The sequence below is a fragment of the Scyliorhinus canicula genome, unplaced genomic scaffold (assembly GCF_902713615.1).
Source record: "Scyliorhinus canicula unplaced genomic scaffold, sScyCan1.1, whole genome shotgun sequence".
Lineage (NCBI taxonomy): Eukaryota > Metazoa > Chordata > Chondrichthyes > Carcharhiniformes > Scyliorhinidae > Scyliorhinus > Scyliorhinus canicula.
The window spans coordinates 4,701,728-4,719,844 of NW_024055498.1; the positions used below are offsets into that span (position 1 = coordinate 4,701,728).

Genomic DNA, 18,117 nt, shown 5'->3' on the forward strand with positions numbered 1-18,117 from the left:
TCCCCCGCCACACACACAGACACACACACACACTACCTTTTCCAGTATTTGCATTATGTGCAGATTCCTTTCAAACAGAACATTTCAAGTCACAGTTCAATGCTTCACAAAACCTCTCAGGTTGTCAATTACGTTCTTTTAAATGTGAAGGATAAACATCATGGTGGAAGAGTCTTCGTTGACTTGGCTATTTCGAAGAATAAAACAATGAGTGATATTTCAAAAACAGCAGTGGAATGAAAGACCAAAAATAGATTGTAATGGTGTTAATTGACTGCCACATATTGTGGGGGGGGGGGGGGGGGGGGGCGCGTCTCGGTCTCTGATAGAATTACCGGGGACCATGTGCATTCTATCTGAGAGGGCAGATGTGAATTTGTTATAGAGTCCAATCAGGAAGGTGAGTCTCTCCGATACTGCAACACTCCGTCAGTACTACAAATTCTGGACCCTCGGAGCTGGAATGCGGGCATTCAGACCCATGGAGTGCGGGGGAGGGGAGGTCTTTGGAGCCCTGGAATGATTGATTTCTGATTTAGATGAGAGATAAAGTGGCACAAAAAGAACGAATATAATATGGAATGAACAGCTCGAGATGGTGGTCCTTAAAGGAACAGATACAAATGTTGTATTGTTCTTTCACCGGGTAATGCAAGCAGCGAGTGTGGCGAAGGGAAACCTCAGTGCATTCTTCAGCTGATCTCGGAATTTGGTCTGGGTTACCGCATAGATAAAAACATTGGTGCAAGAGCTGAGCAGCTGGAGCATGTTCGTTGTCTCTTGAAGGATGAACTGCGGGTTGTTAAAATCTAGCCCGGTGAAATAGGCCTCACCCGTAATCTGCACGTAAAGGAAATGTCCCACATAGGTGACCCAGAGGAGGAGGAAGCTGAGAGAGATGGCGAAGAGCAGGACGATTGACCTCTTGCGGTTGACCATCTCCGGGTCTCCGTGAATTTCGGAGCTCTTGAGCCTCCTGCGGGCTCTGCTGGCCTCTACAATGTGCCTTACAGTCAGCGCATTGAGCAGCAGAATGAGGAGGAATGGGAGAAATGGCGTTAGGATGCGGTCAAGCCAGTCATAGGCCTGCCAGGCGGACAAGGTGTAATAAATGGACTTGATGTCGCAGAACCAGCGCACCCCGTCCAGGATGTACAATGGCTGGTAGCTGAAGTAGAAAGGAATGTTCTTGACACAGCTCAGTGAGCAGACAATTCCTATGACCAACAATGCAGTTTTCTCAGAACAGTATCTAGTTTTCAGGCTCTGACAGCAAATGGCCACAAAACGGTCGATGGTGAAAGCGACGGTCAGCCAGACTGAACCATCCCGGGTGGCATAGACCAGCACAGTGCTGACCGCGCATCCGGTGGTGGTGGACAGGGCACTTTCCCGGAAGTAGATTCCGCCAATCCGGTTGAGGATGACGGCGGTGATGATGACTAGGAAATCGCTCACCGCTATCGCCACCAGGTAGTAGGTGATGCATCGTGAGAGTCCGCACCGTCCTCTGGATAAGATGACGATCGCCACCAAGTTGGCTGTGAGACATAAAGAGAGAGAGAGATTCAAAAGAGGACTCAAAACACCAGCCTCATCTGATCAATTCTGAAACCTCCTAACCCGCTTGAGATCGATTCAGATTCCAACTATTCCAAACCCCAGGCCATTTCTTTGATGTTCAATTCTGGAGAAGATATTTGCTTTAATGTAATACTTTTGGGGCAGAAAACGTTGTCATCTGTCGCCAAAAATAACGCCGTTCTCTCGCATCCTCTGAGGCTTCAGATCCTTTATAATGTTGCCCTCCTGTTTCATCTTCAGATGATCCCTGGTCCCCATATCGATTGTACAGCACCCACACTGCTTACTTCCAGCATTGACCAAAACATCGCGCAGCAGACACCTACCTTAGGTTAACTGCGAATTAAATTCTTCCCGATGGCATTGTGAAAACTTGATTCTAACAAGAGGAAGACTATCTTGGCGTTCCCCCAGTTTGGGTTGTTACTGTACTTAAGCTCATCTGAGACACTTAATGACAATTTCCTTCCTCACAAGAAGTCTCTGCCATCGATCACTGCTATATTTTGCCACCTACAATAAATCATAGCTCAGAAACATATTGAATTTAATATCCTCAATCTTATTTTCAAATCCCTCCACAGCCTTTCCACTCTTTAAATTTAGATTTATTGTCACGCACACCGATGTACAGTGGAAAGTATCGTTCTCCGTACAGTCCAGGCAGATTATTCCATGCATGATGAAATCATATGACATACGATAAATGCAAAATGTAAATACATAGACCACGGGCGAAGCATATGTAGAATAGTGCGACAACTGCAGAGAAGATGTGTAGAGAGATCTGTTCAGTCAATAAGAGAGTCATTCAGGTGTTTGGCAACAGCGCGGAAGAAGCTGTTTTTGAACATGTCATTGCGTGTTCTCAGACTTTTGTATCTTCTGCTCGATGGAAGAGGTTGGAAGAGACAATAACCCGGGTGAAGGGTCTTTGATTATGCTGCCCGCTTTCCAAAGGCAGCAGAAGGTGTAGGCAGAGTCAATGGATGGGAGGCGTCTCAGTTTCTTACGGTCTTGGGCCGAGCAGTTGCCATATCAGGCTGTGATGCAGCCAGATAGGATGCTTTCTATGGTGCATCTGTAAACGTTGGTAAGCGTGAATGCACACATGCCGAAGTTTATACTTTCCTGAGACGTATAGGCGCTGTTGTTAGTACTTGGTCGTTGTGGCTTTGTGGATGGACGAGGGTTGTTGGTGATGTATCCCTGTTACCTCCTGCAACACTGTTAGGCACAGCCATCTACTATCTTGTGTACCCAGGAAATAAAATGCTCCTTAAGTCGCCATTGTGCTGTTAGCTGCCGAATCCTTAATGTCTGCGATTCCCTACCTCGAGAGCTCTGCCTCTTTCCCTCATTAACACTCAGCTTAAAACCTACTCGTTTGATGCAGCGGTTGGTCATCTGTCCGAATTTCTCATTAGGTTGCTGATAGTAAAGTTTGTTTGAAAAATCTGTTGTGAAGCTCCCTTACCGCACGGCCCTTTGTGGTACAGGAAACATGGTTGAACTCTAACTTGTCAAGTAGAACCAAGAGATAGGGAATATATGTTGACCTTGGTAGAGAATCATTAATTTCTCGTGAATCCATAAAAATATTATTATGATGCGTACAACAATAAATGAAATGTACGAAATCCTACCAGCTGTGATGCTGCACTTACCTGCGATCAATTAATACATTTTATCTCACCATTCATCGAATATTGCACTGTAATAAATGAATGGCGCGTTTTCGTAAAATTAATATATTGCATTGAATTTTACTGCACTGTGATTCGCCATTGTTCCATGCAACATTGCAAGTCGAGATTGCATTTTATTACATGGGAGTCTTGTATTGTGACACAATGCAAGTGGAAATAATAAACATGAATTCATCCTAAAGCAATGCAGTGTTCTATCTTTCATCACTATGCAAGAACCCAGTTGAAGTTCCTCAAACATCACTGAAACAATACAGCGGCAACACGGTGACATAGTGGTTAGCACTGCTGCCTCACAGCGCCAGGAACCTGGGTTCGATTCCGAACTTGGGTGACTGTGAGGATTGTGCACGTTCTCCCCGTGTCTGCTTGGCTTTCCTCTGGGTGCTCTGGTTTCGCGCCACAGTCCAAATATGTGCAGGTTAGGAATATTGGCCGCACTAAATTGTCCCTTAGTATCCAAAGGTGAAGTTACGTGATTGGATGGGAGCGAGGGCCTAGGTTTGGGTGCTCTTTCGGAGGGTCGGTGGAGGCTCGATGGGCCGAATGACCGCCTTCTGTAATGAAGGGATTCTATGGACTGCATATTTCGAAAATAAATCAGACTCACCCCGTAATGGAACATACAAGTGTGGAGATGATTTACAAAGTAAAAGCTAAGAATTTATTTGGAATAGATGACTTACCCGGGACACCAATAACGGCGAGGACAGGATAATAAACGGCATAAAACGGTCCATTCGCTGGCCCGTGCATTTTTTTTCTGAAATGAAGGGAATCCTCAAAGCTATACACCTGAGCACTGGAACACATTAAAAGCGTCCATCATTTATACAGGGTGAAAGTCTCCAGAGCGTCAATTAAGTTACAACATGTGCCTTAGTTACAGTTCGATAAACAAACAAATTAGCTTACGATCCACGCCTCCCAGTTGCAACATTGGCAAGGTGGGTGGTTCCATATCTTTGTGGGCGAACTGCTGGTTGCCAATTCTGCGCTCCAACATGAAACAGTCCTGCCAAACCACGCCTTGGCGTCTCCATTGGTGGATTCCCTGATGGTATGTTCTGAGGTCCTATTGCTAACATTAGATCCGCTTGCCATTTCCACCGTGTTTCCAAATATTTCAGACTTTGAAGTGTCAGATTAGATCATATGTTTGGTTCATTGGGAAGTGTTTCAGTTTTAATGTTTCGTAAGCATCAAAAGATATATAACTGAGTAATTAATCATGATTTAGCTGACATGGCTGGATATCTGACATGGAGGCCATGCAAATGCTGGGCCATATGAGAAGGGTACACATTATCCATTATGGTACGTTCAATGCTGAGCTGTAAAATGGCCGGTAGAAGAACAGCTTATGTGAATGAGGTGGGCAGTTGGTTGGCGCAGAGCTGAAACGATGGCCAAACTGAGGCGAATCGGAAATGTTAAGAACATAAGTAATAAATTAGGTGACATTGGGGCTCTGCGGCAAAATTGCAGGTTCAACTTTGTAATAGATTGACCACTGCGACGTTACGTTGTAACTAAGAAAATGCAGGAGAATTGTTTATCAATGCTGATAACGCTAGTAAAAGATCTATACCCTAATCATGTGCTTGAGTTCTGCTTAAAATCTTAATTGAGAAACATTCAATTAATATTACTCTTTCAGAATATTTTTAAAGATTTGACGTGTCTTGATATTAGATAGAGCTGTAACCTGAATATTATTTGCATGTTTTCCCGGTTTCTGCGTGGCTCTCCTCCGGGTGCTCCTGTTTTTTGCACAGTCCAGAAATGTGCAGATTAGCTGGATTAGCCATGATCAATGCGCGAGGTTATGGTGATAAGGTGGGCGAGTGGACCGAGGTCTCGAGTTCTTTCGCAGGGTGGGTACGAACTCGATGGACTGAATGGTCTCCTTCTGCGATATCGGGATTATATGGATATTGACAGCATATTTGTGCTTGATCTGACATTGCTGACGATGACTTTAATGATCAGCATCATCGGCCTCTCTAGGAATACTACCGGCTGAAGAGACTTTTGTTTACATTAACAGTGCTATACAGTACACGTTTTTCGCGAGGTAGCTAAGTATAAACAATTTCATGCTATTTGTTGTTCGGCCTGTCAGGTTAGCGAAAATACATTCAAGAATAGCATTCAAAATCTGAAGAAAATTAGATAAACATTTAACGTGCAAACCTTGTGTATGAAGTAAAACACTGTGTGTGTGTATTCGTTATTCCCGGTGCACCAGATGAGATTTATTTCTTTGACTGGACATTCTGGCTCAGGGGCAACCAGTACGGAACTGCTCTGAGGTCGATTAAACCGACGACCCCCTTTTTGTGGTGTATGACCAGTTCATGTCTGCGTGGCTTACAGTTAACAAACTGGTGTGAGTTAACCCGAAATCCTCAAGTTCGTTTTTAAAATTATCTTCTCTCCTTTCCATACCTCTTTAGATTGTTGAGCAGGCCTATTTCTATCTTTCCCGGATATTGGCAATGTCAGGGGCGTGTCTACTGCTATAACTCGATCCTCAGGCGCTGGACTCAGGGAATTGTCAGGTCTAAGGCCTTTGGATCAAAGGTTTTGAATTGAAATCTCACCAGCCCATTTAGAATGATGTTTAATCATTTGCGGCAAAGTCAGCTCTGAAAGGAGCCAGACCGACACGAAACGTTAACTCTATTTATTTGTTCGCAGATTCCACCGGGCCAGCTGAGATTATCCAGCATTTTTTGTTGTAAATACAATTGTAAAGTGAGATTCTACCATATCCCACCCTCAAAACATGCCGCTTACTAAACACATAAAAGCGGACCGACAGATTATTACTGTGGGGGCAATGAGGGAGGCAGGCTTTATCAACAGAAACAACTGAAAATCCCTCACCAACCCGGTGGGCCACTGAACAACACACAAATGAGCTAGCTTCACGTCAGGCTTACAGACTCGACGGATGACATGAGACCGCAGGTTCCTTTATAAGCCTGTCACTTATTCACAGAACGCACACTCAGAGAGACACAGGGCACCTTGTGACCCATCGGGAATACGCGGCACACCGTCATTTGCAAATCAGCACTGCCCCCTAAAGTATTTCAGTCCCGCTCTGAGGCCCACTCTCCCAGAGCAGTCCGAGTCTGCAATGTCCATCTCCCCGTCATATAGAGCATCAGCTCCAAGCAGCAGAACGATGGAAATCCTCTTTGTTTTCATCCTTTGTGCCGTCTTACCCCGTGAGTACGATAAGACTATCCCATGTTCTGTGGATAAAGCTTCCCGAGTCCATCCCAATTACAGACACTGTCTCGGGTTTCAGCCCCGTTGTGGTTGGGCGCTGATGGTCCATTAAACTGTCTCTGTTTAATTTCCAGGATGTTTGAGTCAGTCAGTGACACAGAGCCCGTCAGCGGTTAACAGGGAGGACTGCCAGTCTCTTACCATAAACTGTGTTTTCAGTGCTGGTTACCGGGGTTATTTCAAATCTGGGAATTTCTTTCGACAATCTCGGACCGGGAGAAGTTGGTCGCCGATCTGGAGTGGAGGGAGATTTGTTGTCAGGACTCAAAAAGCAAGGCAGTCATTTTCGCTGGAAATTCTGGATATGAGAGTTGAAGACAGCGCCACCTACTACTGTAAAGCTCATCACAGGTACTACACACATTCTGGATGGAACTGTCACTGTGGAAGGGCCCTGAGCAATTACCTCCACAATTGAAATATATTTTAAAGAGCACGGATAGTGAATGATCCGGTTGGTATTATTATTATCGTATTCCAGTGTGATTTTACTGTATTTTCGCCATTCAGTTGTCTTTCTGGAGGGCAACAATCATTTTTTATGTCAGTTCGGATTGTCCTCCGTTGATATGAAGATCACATCTCTGGGCAATGTTCTTGGGGCGATGTTATAAGGCCCAAGGCCTCACAAAGAATCTTTTGAACCGACGGGTAGCTTGAAACATTGATTATTGTTGATTTATCGAAAACTCCTGAATAATTTTGCAATTCAAACTGTCCAGTGATGATTTTCCGACAGGTTGACGCAAAGGCGGTTCTTGTACTGCTGAGACTGAGAGCCGCGTCACTGTGATTCATTTCGAAAGATGGTGATGCAGTTGGATCCGGGACGGTTGTGACGGTCACTGCCGGTAAGTGACTCCAAACCGCACCATATTTCAGACTATACAGGTTGGATGTGGAGAACTAGTGGTAATGTAATTGGACCAGTAATCCAGAAACCATGCTAATATTCCGGTAACATGGGTTCAGATTTCAGCACAACAACGTATGGAATTTAAATTCAATAAATAAAACGAATGGAAGTAAAAGCTAGTCTTGGTATGGTAATCGTGCAACCATTGTCGATTATTGCAAGCCATCTGTTTCAGTATGGAACCATTATGGTTCTTTATGGAAGGAAATATGCCTATTCTTGACTGATCTACTCAACATTAGACGGCAGACACAAAGCAATGTCGTTTACTCTTTAATGCCCAATACAATGATGACCTTGCAAGCCATTTAGTTGTATCAAACAATTGCAAAGTCTAAAGAGAGAAATTTGAACGGACCACTCGATACACCATCTAGCACCCACCTAGGCATCGGGAATACTACGGCACTCCCAGCTGCATGGGCTTGTCATTGTGGTAACTCTGCTATAAATGCAAGTTGTCTCTTTGGTAACTAAGAGGAAGGTTTATGCATGAGCTTTGCAATATACACACCTCACTCGCCACCTCCGCTGATGAACCAGTACTCTTCAGTATTGAACACAATTGAAAGAAGCATTGATTGTGGCAGTGACCGAAATGAATTCCTGTCTAGAGTGCTATGTAAAAGATTTGGGCTCCTACTTGAGAAAGGATCGACATGCTTTGAAGGAAGTGAGGCAAAAATTATCCATCGATTTACAGAGATAAAGGGAGTATCCTCCGAAAGAGAGTATGAAGCGAAAATAGACGTTTCGAGGAATGAGAGTTTCTCTCTTTAGAAAATATAACATTTTTATGCGGCTTGACGGGACAGATTCTGGGTTGTTTCTTCCTCAGGCTGCAAAGTATAACTCGGGGTCAGTTTGAGAATACAGGTTCAAATATTAAAACTGAAAAGAGGAGAAATGTCTTCAGTCAAATTCATTGTTGTGAATTTCTGAATTCCATATCTCAGAGAGCGGTGAATACTCCATGGTTGAATATATTCAATAAGAAGTCTTACAACACCAGGTTAAAGTCCAACAGGTTTGTTTCAAACACTAGCTTTCAGAGCACTACTCCTTCCTCAGGTGAATGAAAAGGTATGTTCCAGAAACATATATATAGACAAATTCAAAGATGCCAGACAATACTTAGAATGCGAGCATTTGCAGGTCATTAACTCTTAACAGATCCGGAGATAGGGGTAACCCCAGGTGAAAGGAGTGTGAATTGTCTCAAGCCAGGGCAGTTGGTAGGATTTCGCAAGCCCAGGCCAGATGGTGGGGTATGAATGTAATGCGACATGAATCCCAGGTCCCGGTTGAGGCCGCACTCATGTGTGCAGAACGTGGCTATACGTTTCTGCTCAGTGATTCTGCGTTGTCGCCCATCCTGAAGGACGCCTTGGAGAACTCTTACCCGGAGATCGGAGGCTGAATGCCCTTGACTGCTGAAGTGTTCCCCGACTGGAAGGGAACATCCCTGCCTGGTGATTGTCGCGTGATGTCCATTCATTCGTTGTCGCAGCGTCTGCATGGTCTCGCCAATGTACCACACTTCGGGACATCCTTTCCTGCAGCGTATGACGTTGACAACATTGGCCAAGGCGCACGAGTATGTACCACGTACCTGATGGGTGGGGTTCTCACATGTAATGGTGGTATCCATTTCGATGATCTGGCACGTCCTGCAGAGATTGCCATGGCAGGATTGTGTGGTGCCATGGTCTCTGTTCTGAAGGAACATAAGAACATAAGAACTAGGAACAGGAGTAGGCCATCTGGTCCCTCGAGCCTGCTCCGCCATTCAATGAGATCATGGCTGATCTTTTGTGGACTCAGCTCCTCTTTCCTGCCCGAACACCAGAACCCTTAATTCCTTTATTCTTCAAAAAACTGTCTATCTTTACCTTAAAAACATTTAATGAAGGAGCCTCAACTGCTTCACTGGGCAAGGAATTCCATAGATTCACAACCCTTTGGGTGAAGAAGTTCCTCCTAAACTCTGTCCTAAATATACTTCCCCTTATTTTGAGGCTATGTCCCCTAGGTCTGCTTTCACCCGCCAGTGGAAACAACCTGCCCGCATCTATCCTATCTATTCCCTTCATAATTTTAAATGTTTCTATAAGATCCCCCCTCATCCTTCTAAATTCCAACGAGTACAGTCCCAGACTACTGAACCTCTCCTCATAATCCAACCCCTTCAGCTCTGGGATTAACCTAATGAATCTCCTCTGCACACCCTACAGTGCCAGTGTGTCCTTTCTCAAGTAAGGAGACCAAAACTGAACACAATACTCCAGGTGTGGCCTCACTAACACCTTATACAATTGCAACATAACCTCCCTAGTCTTAAACTCCATCCCTCTAGCAATGAAGGACAAAATTCCATTTGCCTTCTTAATAACCTGTTGCACCTGTAAACCAACTTTCTGTGACTCATGCACTAGCACACCCAGGTCTCTCTGCACAGTGGCATGCTTTAATATTTTATCGTTTAAATAATAATCCCGTTTGCTGTCATTCCTACCAAAATGGATAACCTCCATCTGCCAGACCCTAGCCCATTCACTTAACCTATCCAAATCCCTCCGCAGACTTCCAGTATCCTCTGCACTTTTCGCTTTACAACTCATCTTAGTTTCATCTGCAAACCTGGACACATTGCCCTTGGTCCCCAACTCCAAATCATCTTTGTAAATTGTGAACAATTGTGGGCCGAACACCGATCCCTGAGGGACACCACTAGCTACTGATTGCCAACCAAAGAAACACCCATTAATCCCCACTCTTTGCTTTCTATTAATTAACCAATCCTCTATCCATGCTACTACTTTACCCTTAATGCCATGCATCTTTATCTTATGCAGCAACCTTTTTTGTGGCACCTTGTCAAAGGCTTTCTGGAAATCCAGATATACCACATCCATTGGCTCCCCATTATCTACTGCACTGGTAATGTCCTCACAAAATTCCACTAAATTAGTTAGACATGACCTGCCCTTTATGAACCCATGCTGCGTCTGCCCAATGGGACAATTTCTATCCAGATGCCTCGCTATTTCTTCCTTGATGATAGATTCCAGCATCTTCTCTACTATCGAAGTTAAGCTCACTGGCCTATAATTTCCTGCTTTCTGCCTACCTCATTTTTTAAACAGTGGTGTCACGTTTTTAATTTCCAATCCACCGGGACCACCCCAGAGACTAGTGAATTTTGGTAAATTATCACTAGTACATCTGCAATTTCCCTAGCCATCTCTTTTAGCACTCTGGGATGCATTCTATCAGGGCCAGGAGACCTGTCTACCTTTAGCCCCATTAGCTAGCCCATCACTACCTCCTCAGTGATAACAATCCTCTCAAGGTCCTCACCTGGCATAGCCCCATTTCTATCAGTCGCTGGCATGTTATTTGTGTCTTCCACTGTGAAGACCGACCCAAAAAACCTATTCAGTTCCTCAGCCATTTCCTAATTTCCCATTATTAAAACTCCCTTCTCATCCTCTAAAGGACCAATATTTACCTTAGCCACTCTTTTTTGTTTTATATATTTGTAAAACCTTTTACTGTCTGTTTTTATATTCTGAGCAAGTTTACTCTCATACTCTATCTTACTCTTCTTTATAGCTTTTTTAGTAGCTTTATGTTGCCCCCTAAAGATTTCCCAGTCCTCTAGTCTCCCAGCAATCTTTGCCACTTTATATGCTTTTTCCTTCAATTTGATACTCTCCCTTATTTCCTTAGATATCCACGGTCGATTTTCCCTCTTTCTACCGGCCTTCCTTTTTGTTGGTATAAACCTTTGCTGAGCACTGTGAAAAATCGCTTGGAAGGTTCTTCACTGTTCCTCAACTGTTCCACCATAAAGTCTTTGCTCCCAGTCTACCTTAGCTAGTTCTTCTCTCATCCCATTGTAATCTCCTTTGTTTAAACACAAAACTCTAGTATTTGATTTTACTTTCTCACCCTCCATCTGTATTTTATATTCCACCATATTGTAATCGCTCCTTCCGAGAGGATCCCTAACTATGAGATCATGAATCAATCCTGGTCCATTACATAGGACAAGATCTAGGACCGCTTGTTCCCTCGTAGGTTCCATTACATACTGTTCTCGGAAACTATCGCGGATACATTCTATAAACTCCTCCTCAAGGTTGTCTTGACAGACCTGGTTAAACCAATCGACATGTAGATTAAAATCCCCCATGATAACTGCTGTACCATTTCTACATGCATCAGTTGTTTCTTTGTTTATTGCCTGCCCCACCATAATGTTACTATTTGAAGGTTGGGTAGTTTGCTGCAAACAATGGTTTGTTTGAGGTTGCGCGGTTGTTTGAAGGCAAGTAATGGGGATGACCTTGGCAAGATGTTCATCTTTATCGAAGATGTGTTGAAGGCTACGACATCTTCTTCGCAGCCTTCAGCACATAATCGATGAAGAAGGCATCTTGACAAACACATGGATAGGATGGGTATAGAGGGATATGGCACAAGGAAGTGCTGAGGGTTCTGGCAAAGGTTGGTACCATGACAGGTACAGGCTTGGAGGGCCGAAGTGCCTGCTTCTGTTCCGTATTGTTCATTATTCTTTGTTCTCTGCCAGTAGAATACTCACAACATAAACCAGTTGGAGTGAATGGCCTCTTTCTACTCTGCTGATTTCGCATAATGTAAAAGTTAGGAAAAAAGTGCCCAGGAGAGAATCAGTTCATGGCGGAAAGAATTGTAATTGTCAGAGTTCCAGAAGTGGCAGCTGCCAGTGAGTAACGGTAAAAACAACTGCGGAAATTGAACAGACTGAACCCACCCGACAACTGAGAGACTTTGGGACAAGTTTGCACGATTACAAAAAAGACAAGTACAAAGTAAATGTAGAAATAAAATTAAACTAACTGGAAATATTTCAGGTTGAAGTGAAACATAGAAAAATCATACTAATAGAAGAAAACAGACAGACCGACAAATAGATGGAAAAGCAGATCGAAACTGCTGAGAGATGTTGAACTGCAATAAATTTTAAGTCATCAATGTTTAAATCAGGTTTGGCCCAATAGGTGCTGATGAATCGCAATAATTTTCTGCTGGATATTTCTGTACGAATTGATGCAATTCTTCCGATCAGGCAACCGTTTTTGAAAACAGATTGCCTGTGAAAATAAAATTTTCCCTCGGTTTGTCTCTCTCCAAGGAAACTAAGAACAGAAATGTAATATACATCATAGAATCGAGTGCGGCAGTGTTACATTCGGCCCTTTGCGTAGATGCTTATCCTCTTTCAATGCAATCAAATTGCTCCAACTAATCCAAATTTTCAACGTTGCGCTGCACTTTTTACAGGTCCAGCACAGGTCGATTTTCAGTTTGAACGTTACTACTAAATGTGGTCCCAACACACTTCTGACATTGCATTTCAGATCGGAAGAAATCGTGTGTAAAATAAAATATCACTTATTAACCATTTTACATATTTTGTATTTCAAAGAAGTGTAAGCTGTTCGAACCGGCTGCAAAGTCAGACAAAGACACCAGTGACGATCCATTTCATAAACATCCGGGAAACAGCTGAAATACGAACAACTAATGTTCAGTTTTTATCCTGCAGATTCCAATTCCCTGGTGTCCAAGACCCCGCCTCTCCAAACCTCTGCTGCCGGTGACACAGTTACATTAAACTGGGAATATTCAGGGTTCTGTCAGTACACAGTACACTGGTACCATCAGTCCCCAGGACAGGCTCCGGAATTCCTGCTTCAGAGACACACTTCAGGAGGCGAGAATAAAGAAGCCGCTGCCGGAGGAAGAATTTCTGCTTCTATCGACACTGCCAAGAAAATCAGCCGGTTAAAGATCTCTGAACTGCAACTGAGCGACTCCGCTGTGTACTACGCTGCACTGAGCCGGCACACAGCACAGTGATACAGAGCACGGAGAGAGCTGTACAGAAACCTGAACATGGTGAGGATTACACACACAGTGATACAGAGCACGGAGAGAGCTGTACAGAAACCTGAACATGGTGAGGATCACACACACAGTGATACAGAGCACGGAGAGAGCTGTACAGAAACTTGAACATGGTGAGGATTACACACACAGTGATACAGAGCACGGAGAGAGCTGTACAGAAACCTGGACATGGTGAGGATTACACACAGCACAGTGATACAGAGCACGGAGAGAGATGTACAGAAACCTGAACATGGTGAGGATTACACACACAGTGATACAGATCACGGAGACTGCTGTACAGAAACCTGAACATGGTGAGGATTACACACACAGTGATACAGAGCACGGAGAGAGCTGTACAGAAACCTGACCATGGTGAGGATCACACACAGTGATACAGAGCACGGAGAGAGCTGTACAGAAACCTGACCATGGTGAGGATCACACACAGTGATACAGAGCACGGAGACAGCTGTACAGAAACCTGAACATGGTGAGGATTACACACACACACAGTGACACAGAGCACGGAGAGAGCTGTACAGAAACCTGACCATGGTGAGGATCACACACAGTGATACAGAGCACGGAGAGAGCTGTACAGAAACCTGGACATGGTGAGGATCACACACACAGTGATACAGAGCACGGAGAGAGCTGCGCACCACTTCAGGTTTTTAGAAAGGTCTCTCCGTGTTTTCCTGGCAGAGCTTTCTGAGTTGTCCATCGTATGCTACACCCTGCTGCTGTAAGGCAGTAGTGCTAACGCTGTATTATTCGTCAAGTTACTGTGTATTCGTTCAGAATTGTGATTTAAAAAAATATTACTTATTCCTTATCTACAGTCATACTTCTTAATTTAATTTCCTAATTTATGTTAGAAAATCGGTCCTTCTTACCTGCACTATTGGCATGAATTAAATCTTGGACCATTGTCTCGGACTTAAGCACACATCTTTCAAACTTAAGGCGTAATTATATTGTATTATGGTCTGGGGAAATTTGTGTTCATGTGAGCCTAATTGTGACACTGATAAAGGTTATTATTATGTCTGTATTATATAACTATTTCATTCATTGGATGTGGGCCAACATTTATTGTCCGTCACAATGAGTATCTTGCCTTTGAGAGTCAACTGGATCAGTCGTCACGTGTCGACCAGGGCAGTCGAGGGCGGCGGATTTCCTTCCCTGAGGAAATCAGTGAACTACATTAATCTTCGATATTTAGTTCCATATATTTACCGAATCGAAATGTCACCATCTTCCGCATTACCTTGGGTGCCTCGATTACTAGTCCAGTAACAATGCAACAAACTACCGTCGCCCCTAATGTATCTGCATTTATAAGCACTCATCTCTCCCAATGTCCGCCCTTGGTGTGTCTCACTCAGCTGGACCCTCCGTGTACTATTCTGCTCAGCCTCAGCCTCATCTTTGTTAATGCCTTGAAAAAATTAATTTAGAGTACCCAATTCTTTTTTCCAATTAAGGGGCAATTTATCGTGGCCAATTCACCTACCCTGCACATCTTTGGGTTGTGGGGGTGAGACCAACGCCGACACGGGGAGAACTCACACGAACAGAGACCCAGGACCGGGATCGAATCCGGGTCCTCTATCTAAACCATGAGACAGCGGTGGTTAATGACCTTTATCGCCCTCCCAAAATGCAGAGGACAAGGGCTGATATAATATCTGTGCGGGTTGGGAAGTGAGGGTTACTTACCTGTATAGCGCAGCCAATCACATTGTTAAACATGGAGAGACAGCTGAGCTGCTGAGGCCTCATTCGGCCAGCTGGCCAGGGACGTTGCTCAGGTGTTTAGCAGAAAGCCCAGACAGTGGAAGGGCTGATCCACTCACTGAACGATGCCTAAACCAGCTCAATCCCCCAAACCCTGTCTGTCAAAATGTTGAGTCCAGCCAGTCACTGGATGCACACAATCGGCCACATTCAGCTACACAGGTACATCGCTCAGGCTTTCAACAGTGAGTATGTACAGGGAGAGGGAAACATAGATTTCAGTTATCATCAATTCACACTGGTACATTTCTCAGATCTACCATTCATTCAGTCACATTCAGTTTGTATTGCTGAATGATTTTATTCGCTGTTTGTTCTTTCTGTTCTCTGCTTGGACTTTTTAAACATATATTCATTCCCATCTGTTCTATGTTTTCTTCGTTCCCGCCACCCGACTTTTGTAATTCCCGTTGCCAGGTGGAGACCTCCCCTTACACACACACACACACAGACACAAACCCTCCCCCACCCACCCGGACCCATTGCCACATTCCCTGGTTACAGCTCGCAGTCTGTATTTTATGAAGTGTTGTTGGCCAGCTTTGAATGATTTTTAAATCTCGGAGCAATCTTTACTGCGCCGAACTGATCTTCCCACCCTGATTAGAAGGAATAATGATTCGAACAGGGATATGAACTATTTAGCCGGTAACTTGACTCTCACTGATCAAGCTTTCAGTCTGATTAGATTTCGCAGTTAGTTTTCTCAGACTATCCTGGACACAGTTGGCTGACAGTTTGACTCGAGGTTAATGTGGTTTCCTCTGAGTGTTTCAGCGGCTCTCAGCGCCGCTGCTGAATGTGGCTGTGACGCCTTATGATTCCCCGTGAAAACCTCAACAGACTGGAGCAGTGAATTCTAGCTCAGAGACAGTTTTTGTACTGGGGTGAGCCTGTTTTTAATCACTGTGAGTCTGAAAGCGCAGGAATATCTGCCAGTGTCAGTCAGCTCCAAGCTCGAGATGGTTAAGCTGATTGAATTAGCCGAGGTCTGGAGTTCAACAGAGAAACGGTTACCAAAACCTTCCCCTCTTCCTTCCTGTGAATCCCAGGACAGTTTCCATATAATGAACTGCAATTCCTTCTGTGGTTGTTGTCTGTACCAATATAACATATAGTTGCTTGCTGTAGTGCTGTAGGTACATGGTACAGTCACCGCATCACCTTGTCTCCCGCTCGCTGAAGACTGCGGCTGAGAAACAGAATCTCCATCACTCGGATCTGTAACATGTGACCAAGAAGAAGATAAAACTAAGGTTTGGATGTGTTACTGAAATAACATTCACACTTTACATTAAACGCGACAGGATTGGGGACAGGAAATAACAACAAATAAAGACAGAAATACTCAGCAATGTCCTTGGAGAGAAGCAGGGTTAACGTTTCAGATCGAGATAACATTTCATCAGTCCAGAGTCATCCTTACCGACAAGAAATGCCCCGCACACAATCCAGACGCTGAATAACTGCATAGCGGCAGCAGAGCCCAAACCCGTGGCTCCCTTTAACAATCCAAACACCACCTGAACAGAATCTGTTTCAACGTCATTTTCTGATCCCAATCTCCCCGTCCAATGAAACAATCTCAAATCTGCCCGTCATTTCCTCAGATAAGATTTGAATGAGTTTCAGTGATCACCCGAATCTCTTTGACCAACAATATTAACTCTCTGAGGGTGCAGACAGTCAGTAAGTGAGCACAGTCTATGGTGTGAGGGAGAATCAGTCAGGGAGAATCTGAGGTTAGATCTGATCCGTGTCCTCGCTCATTTAATTTGTTAATGTTGTTTAATTTTAAGACAGTGTGTGACGGCTCACGAAGAACATTAATATCATTGCCATGTGGGTGACCTGTTAACACGGAGCTATTCGCTCTGAGCGGGAGATTTCCTTCAGTTGCGATTGTAAATAAAACAATATACGGATTGTACAACAGTGAATTTGCGATTATGGTCACACATCTCTCAGTGGAGGTTTCTCCAGAGAGGTCCCAGGATATTTTTCCATTGTGTTAATCTGCGCCGAGTTCATTTGCCTCATCGTTAAGACTCCTTGCATGAAAGCAAATGCAATCCAGCCTTGCCATATTCCATTGTGTCTTCACTCTGCCTTCCACGCTGATTTGGTATTTATCCTCTATTTGGCTGTTCATGATCCTGAGAAAAGTTTAACCAAACACACCATTATGGAGATGTCAATTGTCAGTCGCCAGAGCGAATGAGTGAATTGATCATGGTCAGTGATTCTGAAGATCAGCTCACCGGCTTCCCTGGTGGTCTAGTGGTGAGGATTCGGCGCTTTCACCGCCGTGGCCCGGGTTCGATTCCCGGTCAGGGAATTGTTCTTATTGCTGCTGTGTGAACTGTCACAATCAACAGAAACTCCTAATGAAATGAAAACAAGGCTTCGTCCTTACTGAGAAGCAGTTAATATTCCAGCTGGGTGATTTTTCATCAGAGTTTGGTAAATCGGAGATGTGACAGGTGAAAAACAAGCTTGGAGCCGGAGGGAGTAAATGATAAATGAGGTCTGGGATAGGTTACAAGACATCAAAGAAAATGACTGAAGAGGTGATGATGAAGGGATAAATGTGCGTGGGAATGGGGCAGATTTTAATTTCTGCTGTTCAAATTGGCACAGATATCATTTCGGGTCAACTCCGATGCTCTTCCAAAGCAGTGCTGTGTGTCGAATGGCCCCTTTCTGAGCTATACCTTTCCTTAATAGTTCCACATTTATCCCCACTGCTGCTGATGTCTTCACAGTCATTCTGCCGGTCATTCCACAAATATTTACCTTCTTCCCCGTTTTAACCTCACCTATTAACTGTTCTTTCAGTCAACAAAATAAGAGATT

General features: G+C 44.1%; 1 protein-coding gene, 1 non-coding gene and 1 gene segment (V, D, J or C); 1 reads left to right on the forward strand and 2 right to left on the reverse strand.

Annotated features, from left to right (window-relative positions):
- Positions 1 to 639: 639 nt before the first annotated feature.
- Positions 640 to 14,388, reverse strand: LOC119960330 (probable G-protein coupled receptor 139). The gene is made up of 2 exons (XM_038788064.1): positions 14,355 to 14,388; positions 640 to 1,541 (listed from the first exon to the last, which is right to left on the reverse strand). The coding sequence occupies exons 1-2, from the start codon at positions 14,386 to 14,388 to the stop codon at positions 640 to 642; spliced, it is 936 nt and encodes a 311-aa protein (XP_038643992.1).
- Positions 14,389 to 16,120: 1,732 nt separating this feature from the next.
- Positions 16,121 to 16,733, reverse strand: LOC119960331. The segment is given in 2 exon segments: positions 16,121 to 16,482; positions 16,688 to 16,733. Coding segments are annotated over 2 exon segments (408 nt in total).
- Positions 16,734 to 17,527: 794 nt separating this feature from the next.
- On the forward strand, positions 17,528 to 17,599 carry trnae-uuc. The gene has a single exon. It is a non-coding gene; the product is annotated as a tRNA-Glu (tRNA).
- The last annotated feature ends 518 nt before the right edge of the window (positions 17,600 to 18,117 follow it).